A 27,672-nucleotide genomic window follows, 5' to 3' on the forward strand; every position below is an offset into this window, starting at 1 on the left:
TTTAAAATTGGATCATTTTTATGGGGTTTTCCTCATTTTACGGGCTCAAGGATCAACTTTTCGAATATTTTTGCAATTTCTACATATTCCCTGCCAAAATACGCGTAGTTTGCTTTTTTAAACATTAAAATCGTCCAATCCGTTCAGGAATTATGATGTTTTAAAGATTCACATGAAATTTCGAGGAACCATTTCTGGCCTCAGATTATATTTTCGGTGAGGAATTTTTTTCTCGAAAATGCGTAGGATTTCGGGGGTATGTCTATTGACCAAAAATGAGTGTCATTGACCCCTGCAACCAAAAATAATTTTTTTAGTACGATTTGAAATTTTTTAATTTCGTCTATAAATTTCAGTATCTACTCGAATTTTTTTATCGAAAGTGGGTGGAATTTCAGGGTTATGTATATTCACCAAAAATGATTGTAATTGAGCCCCGCAACCAAAAATAATTTTTTCAGAACGATTTGAAATTTTTTAATTTAATTGTTAATAACTTTTTAATGAGGCCTCAGTCAAGAAATTGATATTCTTGATCTTCGTCTTATTTTGGTCTCTAGAATTTCCCATTAAAATTTTTCCCGGGGGTGGCCGAACACTCGGTGTAACATATTTTGTTATTTAGAATCTAAATTTTAGATCCATACATATATTGACAAAGTTTAGCCATTAAAACCTGGAACATTCTATAGTATGGAATGGGATAGCAATGAATCAAGATGAAATTTTAACGTAACATACCAATATATTTCTTTACAATGTTTCGCGATCATCGTTGGTCGAATATCGCAAAACAACTTACGAACTAATGTTTGTTCAATGCGGGTACATTCTACTTATAGGATTCCGAAATCTGTACATTATTCGTATATATCACAGAACTTCATGATCGAAAATTCTTGTATACAACACTTATACTTAATATAAACGGAGAGTAATACGTATAATTTTCCAAAAGTTTGGTCACAAAACCGGCGCTTATCACAATTACAGAATTATGAAAATACTGCTATTTGCATCTTTTTATGTATAAACCTCGTATTAATAAATATAACATAATTCAGAGGAGTGAAATACCTCCTCATAAATAGTTTCAAATATATTTTCGGTGGTTACGGGCAGACACGATGTGAAATATTCATGTTCGCTTTGTAAAGTGTACACGTTAAATCCAAAGTATTTACATTAAATTACCGCCATAGAAATGGTTAATACGTTCAAATTTTGTCAGAAAAATAGAGCTTTATCGTGGTTTTCGATGTAATTATTGTACATGAAAACGATTTGAACGTATGAGCAACATGTAATGATCGGTGAATTTAAATGGAGTTGCGTAACTATTTATATCTAACAAACTAACAGGTCTAAATTAATTAAATTTACAAGCACGTTGAACAAATCGTTGCACAGTATCAATTAATTTACACTGTATTAAATAAACGTACTGATTGTATTCTAGAGATATCGTATAAAAGTCCCTAATAAAAGTTTTTATCTGTTGTCGAAAGGAACAATAAAAAACAATATTCGAAAATGATTATTTTCGGTATTCGCTGGGAAAAAAATGTTTGCATGCACCCGTACATCTTGGCTAATCAGGAAATCGTAATTATTTAATCGACATGTGATGTGATAAGTTGAGACAAATATGCCTAATAATTCTAATTTTATTGCGAGCAAATCTAATCTGATTAATATGTTTCATCTAGATTTTTTCTGACGACAAAAAGTGCAGTAATTTTTATTTTCTATATAGAAATACTTTTATGATTTCTCTGCATTGTTAGACCTCTAGAGACCTTCTCAACGATTTCTTGAATAATTGCTATGGAAACAGACTATCATCAGACGAGGATGAAACATCAGAAGAAAACATCAAAATTTTTGTTATAAATAATAATAAAACATGTTTTTCTTGAAATCATGCTTTTTGCGCTGATGCCAGTGATAACACATATACTGTTAAACCGATTATCTATTACGTACGATTTTTTTACAAATTAGTTTCTGAAATATAACAAAAACATGTCTAGTAAGAAAGGCATGTTTTTTTTTAAATGCCATCATTTCTATAATTTTTTTATATCAAACGATAATAATATTGCTCGAATTTCAACTTTCAAACATCGTTGAAATCGAAATCATTGACGAAATTAATGCCATTTGTTTATTTTGTGGTGTAACTCCTTGAGCAAATTAGTTGTACTCGCTATGATATTTGGAGTTTTAGGCATATTCGTCCCAACTTTCCTATTCGTGTTAAATAATTATTGTTTCCTGAGTGCTTGAGATATACAGCTTCGTATTATGTAAAAATTTGGCTTTTTCTTACGAGTATCGATCATTTCGAACATCGTATTCAGTTATTCCCCGAATAGTAGAGGCCAAACGAGGAATCAAAAACACAAGTATATCTATTGTAATGAGATTCGATCGGGACCAGCCTGTCTTAACTTGGTGTGGGGTCCATCGTCTCCCGTACTTGCCACCAGAGGGACCGTTCCTCTCGCAAGCGCTCAATCGACCTTCCATTGGTATATACATATAAGCTTCTCGACCAACAGTAGTACAGACCTAATAGCCTGGCGTTTAAGGCGGGGTCTACTAGAATTCCTTACTAATTAGTTTACTTGGGACGCTGACTTGGGATAAAATGTTCTCTCCTTTCCTTTTCCCATCACTCATCGACAGGACCCCACAAAGGTCAAGTAGGTGAAATTTTAATTACTCTTATTTCTCCTCGAAACGAGACTAGCTTGAGCTAATCAAAGTAGGGATGTCGGAAAGTTCGAAATAATGTTCGGTTCGATGGGCTAACTATATCGTCCTTCCACGAGAAGAAGGCACAGCGTGTTTACATCCCCACTTCTGTTGCAGTCCGCTGACTCACAGCTATTGGTTGAAAGTAGTGACGAAGATCGGTGACAGCCAATCAGCGGACTGCAGCAAAAGTGGGGATGTAAACACGCTGTGCCTTCTTCTCGTGGAAGGATAGTACATATTCGAATATTCGATCTTTTTTCGACACCTCTAAATCAAGAAACGGTTGGATTGAGTAGGAAACACTGAGAACAATTTGAATACAGTTACATATTCGATTATCGAGTGCTTTCCTTGCTCATTTCTAAGGCTGGCGTCCTAATTATATGTCGTATAGCGACAAATCCGACTGACGTATCAATGCAATAAAAAAGAAACAAAAGATAATTTGTGGTCGTGTCCATATTGTCGTTATACGACACCAGTTAGGACGCAGCGTAAATAAGTATTATTAGGAGACGAAGATGATGGGCATATTACTTATAAATTAAATGACACAAGGGATAAGGGGAGATCGCTTGCACAATCTACCTAATCCTCTTCACTTTTTAGGTTCTTGGTTGTTATTGGGTAAATCGACCACGAATCAAACCAAGAATCTAAACAGTGGAGGGAATTAGATGGAGCGTACGGACGATTCCCTTTGCCCCTTGCGTCGTTTAACTTGTGGGTAGTGTACCAACATGACATCTTCAAACAGTACACATTTCTCGCTTAGTTTAAAATTATTTAAATACATATCGTTCGTATTCGACGTAATTTTATAACTTCGTGTATCTGATTAAAATAGTTTTATAACGATATATTTGTGGGGTCCATCGCTTCCCGTATTTGCCACCAGAGGGCCTGTAGGGTCTGCTAGGAATGCTAGGATGCCTTACTGACAAGTCCACTAGTAGACCCCGGGACTCCTTTCCTTTTCCATTGCTCATCAACAGCACTCCACAAATTAAGTATAACACTGTTACGTTCCTGCTTGAGTAACTTATTGGTGACCTGAGACATCGTCAGTCGCGTGCCAGAGTTAATAACGCCGAGGCTCTGAATAATTCCAGAAAATAGTGGAGATAACGTTGTTTCAACCTGACAAAATTTATCTTAACACAAGGTACATTACCGTACACCGAACGTCACTGCTGTCAATGTCTGTCTGTTATTAGAAACTCTTGTTAGCAATAGTCATTTAGCAAGTGGGTTCCATGGTTGGCGGCATGGTATTCATTTTTGGCGATCGACCGAATCCACGTGTGCCGTCTGGACCGGAGGGCATTCTTGTCACGTTTTCAGGTAGATGCGTTAAAGCAATGCCACTGTTGCTCCTGGGTCGACAGAAGCTGCCCTGTTCAGCGCCGGGGGAACAGAATGACAATCTCCTAGCGCCACCGTCGAATCCAGAATCTCGGCTGCAGGCGGACAACCTTCTCAAGAAAGGCCCGTAATCCGCGGATCCGCGGCGACTAGAGTGGTAACAGGCACCGTTGCATTCCGAACTCGAGTTAGAGCAGCAAGAGAAACGTCGATTCTCCTGGTAATAATAACTTGGTGGAAAGACTGGGTGGCAGTAACCGGTTTCAGAACCAGAGGAACAGGCGGAGTAACGTCTACCATAGTTTCCTGTTTCTGAACTGGAACCGGAACAGGAAGACAAACGACGAAGAATAAAGCCATTCTCCGAGCCTGACACGGAACAGGAGGACAATCGGCGAGGCAACCATGCATCTGGCGAAGGAGGTCCTGCAATAAAAAATATAATTTGTAGATTTACTTTGCTCTTCAAAATTATTGGATAGAGAACAGATGTCAAAATATAAGATAATATACAGGGTGTTCGGTCACCCCTGGGAAAAATTTTAATAGGAGATTCTGGAAGCCAAAATAAGACGAAAATCAAGAATATCAATTTCTTGACTAAGGCTTCGTTAAAAAGTTATTAAAAAATTAAATTAAAAAATTTCAAATCATTCACGGAAAAATTAGTTTCGGTTGCGCGGGTCAATTACAATCATTTTTGGTGGATACACATACCTCTAAAATCCTACCCTGTTTCGAGAAAAAAATTCGTTACCGAAAATATAATGTCTGATCATGAATGAATGATTCCCCTGAAATTTCATGTGTTTCAAATCGTTCTGAAAAAATTATTTTCGGTTGCAGGGGTCAATTACAATCATTTTTGGTGAATAGACATACTTCCGAAATCCTAGCCACTTTCGAGAAAAAAATTCAAGAATATGTGAAATTTTTCGACAAAATTAAAAAAACTCAAATTGTTCTAAAAAAATTATTTCTGGTTGCAGAGGTCAATTATAATCATTTTTGGTCAATAGATATACCCCCGAAATCCTATCCACTTTCGAGAAAAAAATTTAGTACGGGCAGAACTTTAAACGTTAATAACTTTTTAACGAAGCCCCCATCAACAAATTGGTATTCTTGATTTTCGTCCTATTTTGGCCTGTAGAATCTCCCACTACAATTTTCCCCAGGGTGGTCGAACACCCTGTATAACATATGTGAATCGAGGGTAGCTCCGTATAATATCAATTTTCTCAGAAAGTATTATCTTTACGACAAAAATCAATAGAACATAAAATGTGAATTTTTATGGGGTCTACAACTTTTATTTGAAGTATTTTTCAAAATTCTCATTATTTACGTAAGTAAATAAAAAAAACTATAATTTTTATGGTTTCTTCATGTTTTCCGCTATGAAAATAAAATTTGCGCCAATTTTCGTTATCATACTCGTAATCAGCACGTCAATATACGCAAGTATCCAGAGGAGGTATGTCCTTTTCTGAAGTACACTCAAAACTTGTCACAAATAGTGAAGCATATTTCAAATAGAATTTTAAAATAATTTTTAATCATACCTTGAAAGGGGTGACCCGGGTAAGCGTGATACATTGAGTAACCATGAATAGGTTTCTTATGTCTGGCTCTTCCATCTTCAGCCTCAGATCCGCTGGCGCAACTCGAGGAATTGTAAATTTCTTCTTTAGCCAGTCTTGTTACTGTACTCTTCTTTGCCGGTTGTTGTTTCTTCTTCTTCTCGCTGGATTGTTGCAGTTCGAATATCTTTGCATCGCCCAAGGTCATTTGTAAAGCAACACGAGCTGACGCTGAATCTGTGAACTCGACCATCGCGCACTCGTCGCTCGAAGCCAACTCAGGCCTTTTAGCAATTGCTTGTCGCACCTGATAATTAAAAGGTTATACAGTTTGTTTAATTGCAACTATCAACAATAGTCTCTTCGTGGTAAGTGTATGCTTAATTATGGTAAGGAACATACATTATTGACCAAATGTTTGGAACCATTGCGCGAATTAAGAAAAACGAGGTCTTCCTTAGAAACAATGAACGCCTCTAATTCTAATCCCATCGGAATGTAACTTTTAATTACATGTTGAATTTGAATGACTGTAGGACTTCTAAGCAAAGTCATACAGGAATAATATTTTATGTACCTTATAACTTAACAACGAATGTATTTTAATTTAATAATGCATAAAATATTTCAAGTATGTCAAATTTGCAGATTTTACGGTTACTCAAACTAGGTATGTGACACAAAATCATAATAAGATTATGATTAAAATAATCGAATAAGTTTTATTTACCAAAAAACTAATAAGCTACCCATTTTATATTTTGTACAATTTTTAATAAAGGGATTTTCTCGTTTTATTTGCTTTTTCGACAAAAATTAGCCTATCATATTCTGGCCATCCTGGCAGTGAATTTTTCATCTCCAATTTCGTATCGTTAGATATTATATTTTAGTATAGGCTTAATAAAAAAATTTTAATAATAAATAGTAAATATTAAAAAATCTTAAATAAGAAACTTTCATAAAATGTACTTTTTGGATCTAGCATTTTCAGTTTGTATAGTCCTCCTCAAGTCAAGAATACGACAGCCTAAAGTGGCAGCAACCTAAATCTACCTCTGCTTATACAGGGTGATCGACCACCCCTAGGAAAAATTTTAATGGGAGATTCTAGAGCCCAAAATAAAACGAAAATCAAGAATACCAATTTTTTGATTGAAGCTTCGCTAAAAAGTTATTAAAAAATAAAATTAAAAAATTTCAAATTCTACTAAAAAAATTATTTTCGATTGCAGAGGCCAATTATAATCATTTTAAGTCAATAGACATACCCCTGAAATCCTACGCATTTTCGAGAAAAAAATTCATTACTGAAAATATAATGTCTGACCATAACTGTCTATCATCCTGAAAATTGAAAAGTTTCAAATCATACTGAAAAAATTATTTCCGGTTGCGGGGGTCAATTACAATCATTTTTGGTGAATAGACATACCCCCGAAATCCTATGTACTTTTGAGAAAAAAATTCTTTACCGAAAATATACTGTGTGGGAATGTTTGTATAACTTTTTAACGAAGCCTCAATCAACAAATTAGTATTCTTGATTTTCGCCTTATTTTGGCCTCTAGAATCTCCCATTAAGATTTTTCCCAGGGGTGGCCGAATACCCTGTATAGTGTTATCCAAATTGAATGTCACATCTTTCAACAAATGGCACTACTAAATGGTTTAATTGTTCTTTGTTATATTTCACACACGTCATCACTAAATATAAACAAATCATCATGGAACGCTACACTGTGCAATAACTTGTACAAATTGTTAAAAATTATTAGAAACATTCAAGTTCTGTTGGAGCTTGTTTTCGACCCCTGATTTCTCTAGAAAACATCAACTGATCCCCGAGATCGTGTGATCTACCTCCGTTAGATTTCTTCCTATGGGGTTTTTCTAAAAAGTAAAGTTTATGTCGATAAACCACAAACGATCGACGAGCTAAAAAACAATATTATAGCCGCCATTAACCCCTTAACGTTCATGCTCGAGTCTGACTGCTTTGAAAAATGATATTTGTTTAATCCAATGGTTTAAGGGATGATAATATTTGTTTTCCTTCAAATTATACGTTAGATACAACATTGTAATTAACAAAAACTGCATTTTTAGAAACAAATCCAATGAAGAAAACTGATTATTCTTGGTTAACCCGAAAAATATGAGCGTTAAGGGGTTAATGATATACACTCAATTGTGTAATAGAGTAATAGAAAATTGGTCGAGTTTGTAAAAAAAAATCATGGCGGTCATTTGAATGACATTGTGTTCCACGATTAATGTTATGAAGTGGACTTTATATTAAAATATCTCAAATAGTTTGTGTTTTATTTCAATTCAAAGGTGTGATACTCGATTTGGATAACCCTATACATTATGTAAATAACTGTTGAATCGTACAAAGTGAAATGTTACAGGGCAAAGAAACTTGTTTCTTCCAACATAATAGTTATAAAAATATTATCAGTGGATCGATCAGGTTCTATCGATGAAAATGAGATCAAATATACGATCGTCATTGGACTAGTTATATTTCTATGTTGTACGAATAACTTTCGAATCGTGTAAATCAAGATGTTACGCTTTTTACAAATCAAATTCACAACTTTTTTACAACTTTTTTACACAAAATTTTACAACTTTTTACAAATCAAATTTACCCTTTTGCACATCGAATTCAATCTTTTGTTTCGAAGAGCGTGAACTTGTTTGTCAGACAAAACGTACTCTATTTCGTCTACCATTATGTTACCTAATTTTGAATTTCATCAATGAAATGTTTGCAAAAATCAAATTGTGTACAAAAAATATGCTAACTGATTATAACATTTCCACCAGTTACTGTAGATAAACATTATACATATAATAGATCAAGTTATGTATACATTCTTAGTATATGTATATTAAAATTAGAAGTACCTACACACAGTTTTCATGCGCGTAGTCGTCTATAGTCGTACATAATTATGAATTTCATATGTAATGAATTAATTATTACTATTAAATAAGTATTTTATGTACACCTTGTACATACAATAAAATTTTGAATTTCTGAACATTTACATTTGATTTTAATTTTATTGCAAAACCTTAAAGAAATAATTTTATAAGAAATTATGTGGAGTTTCAAAATCGATTTTCAAAAGTTAAATTTGGAGTACAAAATCCGCATAAAATAATTATTATGAGAATATTGTCAATGGAGTATTTATTTTTGTAATTATAAATGAAACTAGATTGTATCCAACCATCAATCAAGTTCGATGACGAAATGAGATAAGATTGTAGTATGATCGCTTCTACATTCGAATCCGTTTTTCTTTTACTGGTTATTCTTTTCTAGATTTTAACCGATTTTATGACAACTCCTATCGAAACTCTTAACACTTCCAAATCTGTCAAGACTTTCAGGACTCTTAAGATATTTAAGACATTTAAGACTTTCAAGATTTTCAAGACGCGACTTTCAAGAGTTCTAAGCTTATTTACTTATGTACAAGTCATATTTTAATTTCTAATTGTACATAGTTAGTCTTGACAAGCTTGCTAAAATATTTAAATTTTATTATCGTAGAATTAGAACCCTCTGTTACGAAATTTTAATAAAGATTTTTCCATTCTAAGAATTCAACAACATTTTTTTTTTTGGGGGGTTATTGCTTTTACAGGGGACATTTATTTAAGTACAGGCTAATAGTAAAATAAATCGAAATATCAACCTTGAAAACTACTGTTATTAGGTATCTGTCGATCAGTTGAAGTAGTTAGAAGTTCATTGTAAATGACTACAATAAGTAGATACAGAAAAATTATGCCGGAACAATTGTAACACATTAAATTGTTTCATGAATCTGAAAAATCTTTAGGGAGATTTCTAAGGATTTAGAAGGATAGGACACAAATTTTCCAACATCGATTATAATATGTTTTTACAGAATGATAATAATTTCTCTTGATGTATGTAAAATATTAGGTTTAGATACTCAACTGTTTTTCAAGCCTAAATAATTAAAATTACATACCTCGATATACAAGAAATTTTATTTAATCTTAATAATCAAATAGGTGCCAGAACTGATCGACGTCATTTAAATGACTTTGATCTAAAAGAGAAGAAAGAAGTCATTTATTTCCGAAAAAATAGACGAGCTAGAAGCGAATCCACAAAAACTCATTTGAATTGTACAAGAGAACAGTGGTTAAAAGTGATATTTACATTTATTATCTAATTAAATTTGTGAAAAAGGTATTGTTGTCATAATAGAAATCTGTAAATCAAATGATTAAATCTCTGATTGAATGACACAAAACATACTGCATACATCGTCAAACCATTTTTATTAGAAAAAGATATTAATATATTAATATGGTCGATCAGTTTTTCGATTTTAATCCCATCGAGATGTTGTAAATAAATATGGAAAATATATACAACAGTGAAAAACAAAAAATATGGACGAATTGAACAACTTTGGGCAAGAAGGGTGGAAATCAATACCAATGGACAGGTGTAAAAAAGGTTAGTAACCAAATATTAAAAATAAGAATAGTATAAATAAGGATAAGTAAATATCCTCTTCAAAAATCATTACTTCCTATAAGGTATACAAAAATTAATTGAATTCTTCGAATAAATAAAGACTTTTTTATTAGATAATAGGAGAAGGTTCAAGTTGTATAATAATCTAGTCTAAATATTTTCACAAGCTTCCCAGAACAGTATGCACAATTTAAAAATGAAAATATGATATGTAAATAAATCTTCTCAGGTAGTAGAGAAGTTCAGCCCAAGTGTTCCCTTAAATTGGAATAATAACTAATACATATAAGTACTTTGGATATAAGGAAAATCTCTTAGAACAAAATATATTCTTGTTAACATCTGATATATTAAGGATAGATCAATATAAAAATCAGGATATTTAACTTTGGTAGAAGTAACTTAAAATTTGTTCCCAGTAGTGTATATGTTCCGTATTGTATTGTTCTGTATCTTTCGTGGAAATTTTGTTACATATTACATATTTTTATTGCTATTCACAGAATGTAGTTAAAACATCTACATTGCTCTTTTTAGTAAACGTATTTACAAGATTATACACTCCACCGTACAAGATTGAACAGATCGATTTTTGTTTAAATTTTTCCCTTAAATAGGCGTTTCCTAGAACATTATCCACCTAGTCGTATGTGGAAACTTGAAAAATAACGGAGATATAAATGTTTCAAAAGACGTCCCCGACTGTAGAATGTGCTACTTCATTGTCGTTCATCGATAGAAGACAAGAAACCTTATTGCCTGAGACTTTTAACCTTAAAGCTGAACTACGTATATTGTAAAAGAATACAATATATGTGATTACAACAAAATTGTAGTAAGTTAGCTGACGATGAACTCTGATTTTGAGCTTCATGTCCAGGGATAATGGTTTAAACTTACAAACAATAATGGATACAAGGATTCACCCCATTACTAAAAAAAAACTATTATCTGAATATAATAGTTTTGCAATTTAACAAACGTTAAACAATCATCAAAAGATTAATATTTATATTTATATTTATAATTTCTATGGTTAAGATTCCTAAATTCTCAAATTTTTTTCGTAATTTTGTGTTAGTTCTCTCTCCTTTGAGATTGTTTAGATCCGCTACTACTTAGATGCTTTAATTGATCAACTGAGTTCATATTATAATCTCAGTGTTTATAAAAATAATGCTTTTAGAACAAAAACGAGAGACGTAATTTTGGTAACGCTTTTTTACAAAATTTCTAAAAATTAGCGACAAGTCTAAAAAAATCAACTATTTTTCAACTTGATGTGTCTATTTGGGGTTTATTTGTTCATTAGAATAAGATTTTTGAAAGTTTCCTCTATGTAATTTTGAAAGTGTATTATTAATATGTTAACTAATAATTTAATTATGACATATACTTTTCATAAAAAAGTCTTATGTCATTTTTCGTTTTTTTAGTGATGTAATTTCGTAAAGGTGCAGTTTGGTATTTTAAGCTAAAAGAGTTCTTTATAATTCTTTTTTTTTATGAAGAATAATAATGGGATATCAATACTGAAATGAAACTGAAAGATAGTAAACGTATACCTTGGTTAATGTAGTTTAATAAGATGTATATTATTTTTCCAAAATAATTTTTTGCTATTTTTTTCATTCAAAACTTAATAAGAAAAGAAATTGCCTCAATGGCGTACATGATTTCGGATAAAGCATTAATCTGATACGAATAAAAACATTAAGATAATAATAAAAACATGATATTTTAATTAGAAATATTCGATTTTTCAGCCTTGTTCCTGTTCCTCGAACTAGTTCAAAAATGGAAATATTCAACATTTTATGGCTCTGGTGGTTCACTCGTAATGCAAATATTTTTTTTATTACATATTTAAATTTACAGCTGATTGGTTAAGTAATTTTTGAGATATGATACACAACATAGCGAAAAATATCATTTGGAAGAAAAACAACTATAAAGTCTTGGTATACAGTATTAGAATACATAGAGAGTTCAATTCAAAGATTTAAAACATTGATAATTTTTTAATTAGGCTTTTTAAGAAAATGAAAAAATAAATCGATTTATCGATCTGAAATTATCAAACTAATCCTTTGAAGAAATCTTCTACTTTATAAAGTTAAAAAGAGGCATTTTCCATGTATCTTTTCTCAAACATTGTTGATAACATCTTCATACTTTACATATTTATTTATACATTACTATATACACATATTCCATATAACATAATCTATTTTGAATTTAAGGAATTCGGTGAAATAACAGACGCTTTTGATCCTTTTGACATCGTTTCGTCTTAGAGATGAGTAGTTATGATCAAGATTACATTGAAAAAAATACTAAACATTTTTGAACCGATAACACTTTTAAGAAAAATAATGGAAACGTACAGAAAAAGTGAAACATTTTTTAGAATGGAAAAAAGATATCTACAAACACGACACTGGTTGTAGTCTCAACAATAAAGATACAATTATTGTGTATGTTTGTAAAGTTTTGCAAAAATTGTATCAGTGGTGTTAAAGTTTTTTTGGGAACCAGCTTAAAAAAGGATATTTCAAGAAAGACAGCTTTATATGTAGACGAAGCAGTCTTTGTCAAACTTCTGTCGTAATAACGTTCGTTAGCGAAGTTTAATGAATAATTTAATCACTTTTTCTATGCGTGTGGTTACCTCTAAAATTCTTGAAACATCATTAATTTCTTAAATTTCTATCTAACAATTCAGGAACATGCTTTTAACACCTGAAACTTTAAAAAATGCAAAGACAAAATCAACGTTTATGAATATCTAAAGTATAAAAAAAAAACTTCAAGAGAACTTCTATTCTCTTATTTTCAACTTAGACTAATGTACGCTTGCAAAACAATAATAATGGATAATTACCTCAGCTGGTGCAGGATGGCCAGGTCGAAGAACTCTGATAAGAGCGATCTCCCCGCAAGGTCGAAAAATTTCAGCCACAGATTCCACCGACAATTTGTCCACCGGAAGTCTCGCAGCCAGAATTGTTCTCGAAGGAGTTGTTTGATCAAAAGGCGGCAGAGGATCGAGCCTGCGTAATTTGGTACCCTGCGAATTCACTTGTAATTTTTTCGATTTACTCAAGGCAGCTCCAACCACCCTCCAGTCTCTACTAAGGTGTTTCACCCTCTTGAAGCTAGAGATAAGTTTCAGAGATACGTATCCTTCCTTGTTTCTCTTCACGTGTTTAAGTAAGAAGGCATCCTTAACGATGTTTTCATCGGAAAAGTAAAATTCGACCTGGGCACATATCTTTTCGGCCAAATCGTCGCTCGGGGGAACGAAGTCGTTCGACTGATCGACCACGCTCGCATCGACCGGTGGTTCTTGCTTCTCATCTTTCGACGCGTTATGAACGCAGTCCTCCATCGAGTCTGCCCCCGAATCTGGATCAGAACTCTTTTGTCCTTTTGCTGCATTCACCAACTTCCTTTCATTGTCAGAGCTGCCACTGTCGGATAGGTCAGCTTCTTCACCTTTCGAACCTCTTCGGTCAAAGGAGAGGCTCACGTCGCTGTCAACGGAAGAAATACTATCCCTCGTGTCAGACTTTTTCATCGGTGGCGGTGAAAAGATCAAACTGCCTACTTTGTCTCTTGATTCTTGCTGAACATCCGCCTCCTCCATATTTACACGTTTTAATTCTCACAGAAGTTAACAAATATATGGATGCCCTACGATCCTTAATCGAAAACACGAAGATCGAACGCGTGCACGCGGGTGTTACGAATTAATCCATTCGAAACGCTGAACCGCAATGTCTCTTCTAAGAAACACTTTCAGTTCCTCCTTCGGTTGCAAGTCTGTTGGATAATTAAACGGACATGCTATTTTTTGCGTCAGACAGTGACCTTTTCAAACACGTAATCTCTTTTGATTAATTGTCGATCGAAGATAGTTTATCAAACCGAAGTGTCAGATGAATCCTTGATTAGTTTCGTTTCGAAGAAACCGTCGATTGTCTTTACATGCCAAATCCCGGCACGTTTACAGTCGTTTGGCCCGAGAAAAAAGTCAGTTATTCAACGACGATGATTTCCTCTGTCTTGTCACCGGTCCGACACGTTTGACGGCACCAAATCGAATCTGCGAAGACAGGGCGGTAGGTTTATTAAGTGAACCAATGTCACACCGACGATCTTCGGGGAGGGGAAACGCGGAGGACGAACGATCCTAAAGAAGGGGACTATCGGTGAGGTAAAGGCAATTGCAGAAGGGGGGAAGCAAGAAGAGACCAAAAGAGCCGATCTTTCCGCTCTCGTCGGGAATGCGTGCTCGTTTGCCTCGGAAGGGGAGGAAAGTGGGGGGACTTGCGCGATTCGTGACAGTTCGGGGAAGAGTGGCCTTCCCGAAGACGCGTCCACCTCTTTAAATACTTTCGCCCGCGGGTCGCGCATGCGTGATTACGTTTCTCATGACAAACCTACCCTGAGGTCGTGACCTTCCTAAATACCGGTCAAGAGTGAGACACCGGGAAGATAGAAATCGCTTGAAAGGCACTTGGCCAGAACCTTGAGAAAGTAAACGTGCGTAGGTATATGAGAAGGGTTGATGGGCGAGTATACTCCAGATCGTGTGTCACTGATTCATTGAACTGAACCGTATGCGAAACGAATCGTCGCGTTTTTAATATTGACTCTTTTCGAATAATTCGTTCGATCGGTGACTATTAGGAGATGTCTTGTCAGTTTAGCACCCTCTAGTAGCCATGTAAGATTTACCGATACAAGTCATTCACTTAAGTAATTTCTTTATATATATTCTTACAGTTGATAAATAGTTTTTTTAAATATGTATGAAAGCAATTCACAGTTTAACCCTTGATAAGTAAATATTCTTCGAAAATGCACATGGAGCAGTAGACTTCGTTTGGTAACCTTTACAAGTTTTTATTACACATTTATATTTGTTTGCATGCTTTGGTAGTTACATGGGTGAATAATACTGTATGCATGGAAATATATACATGTACATTGTGATATAATATATATAAATCTAATACTAATTATATTCTTTTATATCTCGATCGAAGATTGAATCTGTAAATTTTGTATAATACTGTTCGAGATAGTATTTAAGAAAAGTAACATTACTGAAACTTACGTACAGAAATGTTACAAATTTCTCAACTGTACAAGATACATTTTACAAATAATGCTTCGTGTGATTTTCTTAGCATAATAAATTATTCTGACAAAAAAAGTACAAATTCATCGCTACATTGACTTAACTTGAACCGTACATATATGGCAATACGCTATCTGGCATGATTTATCTCGACACTTATCGTGGAAGAGTTAATGTTAATATGTCTATTGGTCGAATTCCCGATCAATCAACGTCATTCATTAGAAAATTAATATTATATATTCTTCAGAATAAAAATATTTGCAAAAGCAAGAAATATGTAAATTAATATACGTTTCAATTTTCTAAAAACGTATCCTTCGAAAATATAATTCATAATTTTTCGTTCTACGTGCCGATATACAAAATGTTAAATTCTTAAAATATGTGGAATTTATAAGTGACTCTAGCCATAGATTATTTAATTTCAATTCAAGATAACTTAATATCCTAATTCTTAGGATTAAAAATACTTATATTTAAAATTTCTCTAATAACTGTAAAACATATAACACCAAGATTAAAGAAAACAAAACCATTTGTTATAATAAGTATATAACCAATAGATCTGTCAGACATAAATCAAAAGATAACAATAGTATCTAAATAACTATCTATGTTCATCAGTCTATTGAACTACTTTGCAAGATCTATTGTACCTCTGACATTTAGTTTGGTTGAGGAAAATATGCAAAATATTTCTGATAAGTAAAAAAAAATTTGTTTCTTAATTTTCTCAATGAAATTGCTAAAAAAGATTACACATTAAAGAGGTGCTATCACAGATTACAAAATCATATAAAAATGTATAAAATCTAGTGAAATCAAATAGTATTGAGTTGTATCAACAAATTATTACTTGGATCAAAGTTAGCATACAACAAAAAATAAATATCATAGCGAAAACTTCGCTAATTGACGATTCTTATCTGACCATTGGCGGGTTGACTGAATTACCTAAGTAAAGTAAGAATTTAAGTAAACACTGAACATCTGTGTACCCAAGCAAGACTTTATTGCGTTCGAGAAAAAGTAAAATATGGTTTTTCATTCAAGGCTGCAATGTTTCGCATAGAAGTAAGATCCTCGACTGCGTAAAAAGAATTACTGTCTTTTATTCAAGGATGCTAGGCACTCCATAGGTAGTATAAAATGTAATGATTGCATTTAACATTCACGTTTATGTTACTAAGAACACGTGAAACAATTGTTCCTCTTGACAAGAATTTCATAAAAAAGAAAAGACACAAGTTAAATTGTTATCATTATATTTTTAACTAAATTAAGAAATAAGAATATAAATACAATTAATATCATTCGCTTTGTACACCCTTGCGTACAAAAACAGAAATAAAAAATTTAATACATCAGAGAAAAGGATGAAGTAACTATAATTGTTCGGCGCGTACGCTTAACTAACAAACTCACCATAAAAAATACGCTGTGTATTCCAATATTATGCACGATGAAGACGTGGGAGAAGCGAAAGTGGTCGACTCCAATAAACAGAAATGATTTTCGTTCAGGATTGATGCATCAACTTGTAATTAGATATAATTGGTTAATACACCAAACTGAAAACCGACGCGAACTCCTCGACTACTTAGGCCTAGTCTGCGTCTCTCACGGAAGCTGAGACGTCGAGACGACTGCTACAGGAAGGAAGGATTTCTTTATGGTGGTGGTGAACCTCAGCAACCTCGAAGAGACCCGCCAGGCTTATTCACAAACGTTTCGCATTGCATCCGGACGCTGCCAGCATAATAAGATATAGGTCAAGTGCGGCTGGTACCATGTATGGCCATACCTGTAGTGGGGAAGGACGAAGATATACGCAGGTTATCGTTGTCGAATCGAAAGGGTTCATTCTTTATCCTCGTCTTCCCGTCTCTTCGTCTATTTCGAATACCACCTGTCAGTCGAAGCTTAATCTCGGCTAGAATTAATTCTTCCGTGTATATAGATCTCCATTCTCTCTTTCATATTTTGTATTTGTGTTTACCAATATCGTTTCACAATCAGTTTATCTTCTCCAGAAGAAAGAAGACCGAAGAAACTTTTTATTTCATTCCGTTGACTTGTACGAAGACACTTGTCGACCACGCGATTCAGATTATATTTAAACAAAAACAATTTATATCGATTTCGTATACATCGTTTAATGTTTTACAATCTTGCTTGTAGATTATTATTTACTAAAGAGGAAATCACGATTGAAAACGTTATATTAAATAAATTCAAAGCATTGAGGCACAATGAGTTTTCATAATAATATTAATTTCTACACTTATTCAGAGTCGAATATATTTTTTTTCTATAAAATATGAAATGGCAATTTGAAATAGTATTTTCGTATTTTATTTCAAATCAAATAAAATATCGATCCATTTGAAGCAATAGGAATTTGGTATATTGGAACAATTTCTGTTTTAGTATAATATTCTATATTGACCTTACTTAGTAATTGTTTAAAAAAATTATATTATATTGCAAATTATATTTAAATAAAAACAATTTATATCGATTTTGTATACATCGTTTAATATTTTACAATGTTGCTTGTAGATTATTATTTACCGAAGAGGAAATCACGATTGAAAGCGTTATATTTAATAAATACAAAGCATTGAGACACTACAATGAGTTTTCATAGTAGGATTAATTTCTACGATTATTCAGAGTCGAATATATTTTTTTTCTATAAAATATGAAATGGCAATTTGAAATAGTATTTTCGTATTTTATTTCAAATCAAATAAAATATCGATCCATTTGGTGCAATAGGAATTTGGTATATTGGAACAATTTCTGTTTTAGTATAATATTCTATATTGACCTTACTTAGTAATTGTTTAAAAAAAATATCTTTCATTCTGTAAATATACTAATAAGAATAAGAAATATTGTAAAACTAGGTTTAATCATTTTATAAGAACAATATTACTTTGTAACTGAAACATTGAAAACGTGATTAATTGTTTATTTATTTCTTCGTTATCTCGAATAAACTTCCATTATATTCAGAATTATTGGTCAAAGTCGTGAAATTAAAATACAATTTATTTGAAATAATATTATAAATATCCTTACTTCAAAAGTTATTACATTTATTACTTCTTGTGTTAACTTTGTATTATAAAAGCTCGTCATGTTGTTGCATATCAATGTGCACAGAGGCATGTATTATCGATTGCATGAACTACAAAAAATATATTCTTTAATAAAATAAAAATTAACTTATTTAAACCGAATTAAAAATTTTTATTTGCATTCAATTGGTAGTAAAATTATATGTTTTTGATTGTTATGAAAACTCGATTAAATTTCTGAGTTTAATGCTCAATAATTGCATGTGTAATATCTATCTACAAGCAAACACGAATCGCAATCTTTATTTTCACGTACAATCGATACTAGATCTGTTTTGTTTTACAAATGTTTTACATGTTTTTTTACGAACAGGAAGAGCAAAAGCCAAAAAAGTCGATAGTACTACGAACAAAAATATTGGATTAACATTTACGTAAAAGTATTTGATGGATCAGCGCATAACCCTCTTACGTATATGGCTTCGTGTATTGCGTAAGTGTCGTTCCGGACCTTTCAGAGTATAGATTGTCTACCAGTATCGCCCTTTCTTTGGGAACGTTATTGAACAACTTATGTATAATAATGATTGCAAATTCATTGCCTTTCCTTGTAATTACGAAAATGAAATACGACTGCCAATATCCAATTAATATATGATGATACGTTATTACAAGTGATTACTAAAATTCTCAGATAACTTATAACTCTTATTGTCAGATCATTATATTGAATGAAAACTGGTTTCCCAATCTAGATCGAAAAATTAATTTTGACACAGTTAGGAACAATCTCCAATTTTGATAACACCATTGACTTTATTTAGAGTAATATTATCGAGTAAATAAATATATTTAATATTTTTATTCATTAGGAACTATTATTGTTTGGTCTACCGGAAAGTTGTAACTGGTTTTTAAATAAAAGAAAATAATAAATTTGTATGATGTTATTAATATTTAATTTACAATGTAATTTCCATTAATGTTGACAACTTTTATACTTAATTTAATTATTATTACAATAAGTAACTATTCAATATCACAGTATACTTTTTTAATATTGAAAGAATAGATATTTTCTTGTTTTCCTTAGTAAAATATAGAAATTCTTGAAAGAATACGCAATTCTCTATTATAAAAGAAAAACTACTTGGAATTGAACGACAGCGCTTACAATTGAAACATCTATTGTAGACATCAATTTAAGACTTTTATCAGATAATAATTTATTTATATATACAGGTGATGGACAAAAAGAAAGAAATTATATACATTACAAAAACCGATAATTGTTTCCAATTTTGATAGAGTTAATTTTTTGTGTTGTCTAAACATTGTCTACTTAATCGAATGTTATACGTCATGTAACTTCTGTACCTTCTTTCTCTATCACGTGTAACGAATTACATTCTATTTTTTGCTCCCACGCAAGGTTCCTTTAATATCAGTTTTATTTTTCTTCTTTTCTTCCAGAGTTAAATACAATTTTGTTCCTAATTATTTTATGAGAGTCTTAGTAATCTACTGATAATACAATAATTAATACAGCTATTGCTTAATCTCTGAGAACGCTAAATAAAAGTACAACAATTTGTATAAGTATTTTCAATAATCTAACGACATGCATATCATTTATAAAAAAAAAATATCTTTAGACTTAAACTCTTTAGACTTTTACTTCAGACTTAAAATGAGAATTTAAAAAAAAAATATTCGAAACAAACAAACGTTTAAACCCATAATTTGATTTCTGTTGAGTATACAAAACACAATTGTTTAAACTTAAAAATATACGAGAAAATAAATTGTAGAAGAACAACATACCGGAGGTAACTTATCAATTAGACGAAAAATTAAATTCTATATTTAGGGTCATGCTAAACCACTCTGCGAATAGCTTGTATTTAGTACTCGATGCGTGCTTCAAGTATTCGCCTACCTCGAGGCGATATTTCAAAAGACAACCTTTTAAGAGGCTCGTAACATAGGCAGAATGCAAAGACCCGCCGGGAGTAATATCTGTAACGAGGAGATATGCATATTACAATGGAAATAGTACAATGTGTTTATCATAAAATGTACATTTATCCTTAGCATAGATTCATGTAACTCTTGCAGCAATATCCTTAAATTACTCACGTAGATTTTTTAATATTATCAAAAATTATTGCATTGGATTAAATATATTAATATATTAATTATAGATTAAATAAATAAAGTATATCTATTATATGATGACAAGTATTTAAACATAACTGTGACAGTATCAATTACTAAAGAAAGACTGTTTCTACACTTTCTCTTCTATGCGTTAAATTGTAATATTTTGTGTATAATGGAAGTAAAATAGTTTTTAAAATTTTAAATATATTTTAAAAACATTTCTATTCCTAATAGCAGTCTTACACTGTATATGTACATCGCAACTTTATATTTTATTCATACTTCGCCCACCAACACATTCATTTTTTTTGGTCGAGTCGTCGTCGTGTCGCTTTGGTGGAACAATGGCGTAAGTCCTTGACTTATCTATACACTTAATTCGTCTTGGAACTTTCCACGATGTACGTACGATGTATTAAAGAGGAAGAAAGATCAGTTCCGAGTTAATATAGTAAGAAATGTGGACAGTATCAAGTAAGTTAGGCCTTTCGAAAACTGACTAAAATGTCTAACAATACATACAGGGTGTCCGGTTATTAATTGTAATCCTTGTAGTTATACTACAAGCTAAAATAGGAAAATCAAGAGTGATGGAACTGCGATAGAGACTTTAATAGAGATACAAATTTGATAATCATAATTATCCATGGATTGAATATGAAATGTCATTAAAATACATTTAGTTATTTAGACGCGATAGTGTTAACAGATATACACACGCACCATACAAACTTTCAATAAATATTTTTATTTTAATAATCAAAACGTGATTTAGGAGTGTTAAAACATATTTCATGCTACGAAATTTTTTCAAAATTTTATTTAATTGCAATACTCTTGATTGTAATACTTTTCTTGTAGGTCGGAAATTAAAAAACAAACTCCAAAGGCAATTTCGTTATCTTTAATTTTCATTTTATTTGAATCTGTTGCCACGAATAATATTTGTTACAAAAATTGTGTGTAGATACACATGTACAAAATATGTACATCCAGAAAAGAAGTAGTTTCTAGATTCTGTTACGCTTATATCAATAAAGTATACTTTCTGAAGAATATTTACATTTGACTATTTTCCTCAGTCTTAATACAAGCAAAAAGAAATTGTTTATTTAATTAAGTATAAAATACTAAACTGAAATCAAAACGGACGTTTCGACACTAATTTGAACCATCATCAGCTAGACAAAAAAATTATAATTTAAAAATTCTATAACGTAGACAAATTATAAATACGTTGAAAATTAAATTATTTACTCTAAAAATATAGTTGTACAAATATTCGTCGAACGTAGTGTTACAAGAAATGGGGAAAGAAACAAATTCTTCAGCATAAAGAAAAATAGGAAGAAGGAAGCTCTAAATCAAATCGAATATTGTATGTTCCATGAACATTTTTACAACTATATTCTTAGAGTAGATAGTTTACTTTTCAATGTATTTATCCTAATGTGATCATAATTTTTCTACGTTACACAATTTTTATATTATAATTCTGATAACAAATTGAAAATGACTTAATATTAATTTCATAAGAAATACATTTTTACTTGGGTTAAATTATTTGCATAATTTTTGCTGACAAAATAGCCTTTGTATTAGTTTTATTATACAAGGTGTTCGGCTACCCCTGGGAAAAATTTTAATGGGGGGTTCTAGAGGCCAAAATAAGACGAAAATCAAGAATACTAATTTGTTGATGGAGGCTTCGTTAAAAAGTTACTAACGTTTTTTCTAGAAAATGGGTAGGATTTCAGGGGTAGGTCTATTCACAAAAAATTATTATAATTGACCCCCTCAACCGAAAGTAATTTTTTCAGAACGATTTGAAATTTTTTTTTCCTCGAAAAATTTAGGCAACTACCCCCTGTTAATTTTTCTTAAAAATACGTTTTCCTTTTTTAATAATTTTGTTTGCCGCCTTAGAGAAAAGTTGTCTAACACTTTTTTGTAGGTACTCATGAGCTCTATTTCAGAAAAAAGTTTCATTGAAATATATTCACTATTGTAAGAGTTATGACTGTTTGAAAATTGGACCATTTTTAATGGGGTTTTTCTCTTTTTACGGGGTCAAGGAGTAACTTTTTCAACATTTTTAGAATTTCTACAGATTCTTCAATAAAATACTCGTTGATTGCTTTTTGAAATATTAAAATCGTCCAATCCGTTCAGAAGTTATGACGTTTTAAAGATACGCATGAAATTTAGAGGTACCATTTCTGGCCACATATTAGATTTTCGGTAAGGAATTTTTTTCTCGAAAGTGGGTAGGATTTCGAGGGTATGTGTAGTGACCAAAAATGATTGTAATTGACCCCCGCAACCGAAAATAATTTTTTTAGAACGATTTGAAATTTTTGAATTTAATTGTTAATAACTTTGTAACGAGGGCTCAGTCAAGAAATTGATATTCTTGATTTTCGTCTTATTTTGGCCTCTAGAATCTCCCATTAAAATTTTTCCCAGGGGTGGCCGAACACCCTGTATATTCGAAATGTAAAAGTGAGAGAATAGTTATCAAAATTTTAAATTAATCTCAGAGGATTAAGTAGAGAGGTATAAGTTTCACATCGTGCTGATACACGACACATGAAAGTAAAACAATGTTTGTTACCCATTTCGAGCAATCGTAGTTGAAGGTAGATAGTCTGAAACGTTCGCCAAACGTTCTATCGCTCGAAGCGTATATTGGTAATGAGCACAGTGAATAAAGGTATTCAAATGTCGTTTCTATACGTCTTATCTAATGATGTAGGCGCGATTACTAACTCCATACTTTTAAGGGGCCATTCTACCTTGTAGGCAAGAAAAAAAGATGTTTCTTTGTGATTTTTTTTTGCAGGCTATTAAAGAGCGATTAATTATGGGTTTTAACTATATTTACGAATTTTTGCAACGCATAATATCTATTGATTACGTAGTTTTTGTTGATCAACAAACAACAGTTTTTACGTACAGCGCCCGACTGCGTAGGTAATGTTTTGTGAACAAGTTATTCGAAATTCAAAAACCAAAGATATTCTTAATATAGATAAGTTTGGTTATATCATGAACTAAGATATTTAAAAAAAAATGAAAAATGGCACAATGGGAGTTATTTTACGAAATGGTACTGAATATTTTCATATATTCGGTTGCTTTTTTGTTAATAAAAGAAAAAGTATTGCATATATCGCAGTTATCTTAGTTTACGCTATAGAGAGACCAGCTCTAAAGATACTGCATAAATTTGATGTTGATATCTTGAATAGTTTTCATGTTATTGTCTAAGCAGTGTCGGAAAACATAGTTTCGTGAAAAACAGCTTTAAAGTTTCACGTCCAGTTGTTATACCGGCGCGTGGTACATTTCAGCAGGCTATAACTTCGTTAGTTTTCCGAATTTCAATTCAATATTTCGTAGATATATTTTCGAGACTACGTACTAAAAGAAAACGCAAAAAACAAATTCGATTTTTATAATCCCACAAAGTAGAGAGGCTCCTTAAGTTAGAAATTCCATTCTTAATATATTATCTTCAATTAAGACCGATCAATTTTTTAAATTTGACATAATGTTTATAGAATAGAAGTACTAAAATAGCAAAGTGGTAAAATTAAACAGATTGTAATTTTTGTGTAGTTATTTTTGCTAGTTGTAGTTGGTAGCGTTGGAACGGAGATACGAGGGGGAATCCCATGGTAGAGTGCCCCGTAGTGTGTAATGGCGTTGCGAGGGAATACATGTAAAAATATCTATATACGTTCATTGTTAAAATAGAAATAAATGTGTTGAAATAATAATGAGTTGTTTAGAATTGTTTAGAATGAACCAAACACAATCCCAACAATTTTTTCATAATTAGATGCTATGCGCATTACCAATAGCCTTAGAAAAAGGCAATGTATCTGCAATTAAACATGAGTGTTTAATATTGTTTCCTAGTTAAACATTGAAGGAAGTGCAGCATATTTGAAATACCAATTTGTTTAAGATTAATAAAAACTTACTGCACTAGTCGGAAACAAATAAAATTACATAATACCATAGAAAAACTAGTAAACTTTTATACTTCAAACTATCAACAATAATTAAAAGCTAAAAGTATCTGAAACTTTGGTCAAATTCAAAAACGCCATACGGTAACGATTTTAATACAGTAATTTGGAATAGCTATACGTATTTCAATAAAATTATTTGTAAGCCTTAAAATTTACTTGTAGTAATTACAATGTGATTTAGGAGATCGATTGCTTTAGTACTTTTTTAAATACTTCGTTATTCCAAATTACCAACAGTATTCGAAATATACTGCGCTGCCTCTGTTTTATTCCGTTCGTAAGAATAACTTCAATAAAATTTGTTCGTAATAATCTTTATTTGTCATTTAGACTTTGGACTCTACTTTTTTTAACGCTGTTCGTCGACAGTTTCATATGCATTGTTATGCAGATTATGTGGAGAGAAGAAAAGACCAGTTCTGGAAGGAATTGCAACTCGTATTGGGTCAGACATTTTGTATTAAATTATATTGTATAAATTAGATATATATATAATGTAATCATTTATTAATATGCATTACCTATATACAGGGTGTTCGGCCACCCCTGGGAAAAATTTTAATGGGAGATTCTAGAGGCCAAAATAAGACGAGAATCAAGAATATCAATTTCTTGACTGAGGCTTCATTAAAAAGTTATTAAAAAATTAAATTAAACAATTCCAAATCATTCTGAAAAAATTATTTGCAAATGCGGGGGTCAATTACAATCATTTTTGGTGAATACACATACCCCCGAAATCCTACGCATTTTCAAGAAAAAAATTCCTTACCAAAAATATAATTTCTGGCCAGAAATGCTTCCCTGAAATTTCATACATATCTTTAAAACGTCATAACTTCCGAACGGATTGGACGATTTTAATATTTAAAAAAGCAATTAATGCGTATTTTAGTGAAGAATACATAGAAATTTTAAAAATATTGAAAAAGTTGCTCCTTGACCCCGTAAAATGAAAAAAACCCCATAAAAGTGGTTCAATTTTCAAACGGCCATAACTCCTACAATAGTGAACGTATCTCATCGAAATTTTTTTCTGAAGTACAGCTCATGGATACCTACTAAAAAGTACTAAACAACTTTTCCATACAGCGCCAACCAAATTTATTAAAAATTAAAAATGGAGTTTTAAGAAAAATCGATATGGGGTAGCTGCCCAAATTCGACGAAAAAAAAAAATTTCAAATCGTTCTGAAAAAATTATTTTTGATTGCAGGGGTCAATTACGATCATTTTTGGTAAATAGACATACCCCCAAAATCCTACCCACTTTCTAGAAAAAAAATCCTTACCAAAAATCTAATATGGGGCCAGAAATGGTAACTCGAAATTTCATGCGTATCTTTAAAACGTCATAACTTCTGAACGGATTGGACGATTTTAATATTTCAAAAAGCAATCAACGAGTATTTTATTGAAGAATCTGTAGAAATTCTAAAAATATTGAAAAAGTTGCTCCTTGACCCCGTAAAAAGAGAAAAACCCCATTAAAAATGGTCCAATTTTCAAACAGTCATAACTCTTACAATAGTGAATATATTTCAATGAAACTTTTTTCTGAAATAGAGCTCATGAGTACCTACAAAAAAGTGTTGGACAACTTTTCTCTAAGGCGTCAAACAAAATTATTAAAAAAGGAAAACGTATTTTTAAGAAAAATTAACAGGGGGTAGTTGCCTAAATTTTTCGACGAAAAAAAAATTTCAAATCGTTCTGAAAAAGTTACTTTCGGTTGAGGGGGTCAATTATAATAATTTTTTGTGAATAGAACTACTAACATCAAAATATAGGAAACATAAAAAACCAAAACAAAAATTTTTCTTGGATATGATGCTTGACATTACAAAAAGATACCATAATTAAATGGTATATACTATCACATTTCCATTGACACGTAGAGTATTTTAAGAAGAGAAACCAAATTCCAACTTTGACACTCACAGTGTTTTCTACAAACACTCCTCCATTGTCGAAAAAATAACTAATATAATAACTAGTATCTAAACGTCCCAGATTCTAGAACATACTTGTATCCACTATTTATTACATAACGTCTCATGTGCAGTACATATCACGGTAAAAGAGGTGTGAAATTATAAAATGTATCGTTCAAGTGGAAGATTGATCGGTTGTTGGCCTGAAAAGAAAAACTCTGGGAACGGTCTGCAAACTGACATATCATTTATAGCGGTAAAATTTGTATAATTGCCGTCGGGCGTGACGTTTATTAATTGCCTGCAATCGGTTACTTTAAAAAGAAATCAAGAAGCGGACATTTATAATCACGATGTTATCGAGGTCTCTAGGAAGGATCTTATAATTGAATGCAAACGATTCTTTCTTGTATCTTTGTTCATCTCGGTATTCTTAAAGAACAATTAAACAAGGTCCATTCTATCCGATAAATTCTCAATCTGAATTCTTGAAGGAAACACGTCGATAGCGCGTCGTCGCGCTTCACCAACGCATGTCATTCACTGTTCGGCCTTTAATGATGTTTATTGATGCAACGTGATCCTATTCATGCTGTAGGCAGCACAAGATTTGTAATTTACAGGCTGCAAGGGTCTTCAGATAATTCCGACTGGTAATCAAATTTGCTAATCTCTCGTGAAATTGAATTTGTATACTTAAGGTCCTCGAGCATACAAATAAATACCACTAAATGCAATAAATTATTTTTGATACGTTTTTTTAATAAAAACAAATAACTTAAACTGAAATTTAGAAAACTAGATACTTTCTTCTAAACACCATTACAATTTAATTTGCATAGGTAGGGTTGCAATAGTGTTGCAAATAAATACTATTAAATGCAATACATTACTTTTTACGCGTTTATTAAATAAAAACAAATAACTTGAACTGAAATTTAGAAAACTAGATACTTTCTTCTAAACACTATTATAATTTAATTTGTATAGGCAGGGGATAACTTGCAAAAAGCGTGCCAGTTAAGATATTTAATTTTATATTTCATATT

General features: G+C 31.8%; 1 protein-coding gene across 1 annotated transcript; it reads right to left on the minus strand.

Moving 5' to 3' along the window:
- Nucleotides 1-725: 725 nt before the first annotated feature.
- Achl (La ribonucleoprotein translational regulator Achilles) lies at nt 726-14,603 on the minus strand. The gene is made up of 3 exons (XM_076763862.1): nt 13,133-14,603; nt 5,694-6,018; nt 726-4,554 (listed from the first exon to the last, which is right to left on the minus strand). Exons 1-3 carry the CDS (start codon nt 13,895-13,897, stop codon nt 4,004-4,006), a joined length of 1,641 nt encoding a protein of 546 aa, XP_076619977.1. The 5' UTR covers nt 13,898-14,603; the 3' UTR covers nt 726-4,003.
- Nucleotides 14,604-27,672: the final 13,069 nt, after the last annotated feature.

Source organism: Colletes latitarsis, chromosome 4 (genome assembly GCF_051014445.1).
Source record: "Colletes latitarsis isolate SP2378_abdomen chromosome 4, iyColLati1, whole genome shotgun sequence".
NCBI classification, from domain to species: domain Eukaryota; kingdom Metazoa; phylum Arthropoda; class Insecta; order Hymenoptera; family Colletidae; genus Colletes; species Colletes latitarsis.

Coding starts and splice junctions, on each gene's coding strand:
- Achl (XM_076763862.1), bottom strand. CDS start 13,897: ATGGAGGAGGCGGATGTTCAGCAAGAATCAAGAGACAAAGTAGGCAGT. Junction 6,019..13,132: donor GCCATCCTGCACCAGCTGAG/GTAATTATCCAT, acceptor TTTAATTATCAG/GTGCGACAAGCAATTGCTAA. Junction 4,555..5,693: donor CCCGGGTCACCCCTTTCAAG/GTATGATTAAAA, acceptor TTTTTATTGCAG/GACCTCCTTCGCCAGATGCA.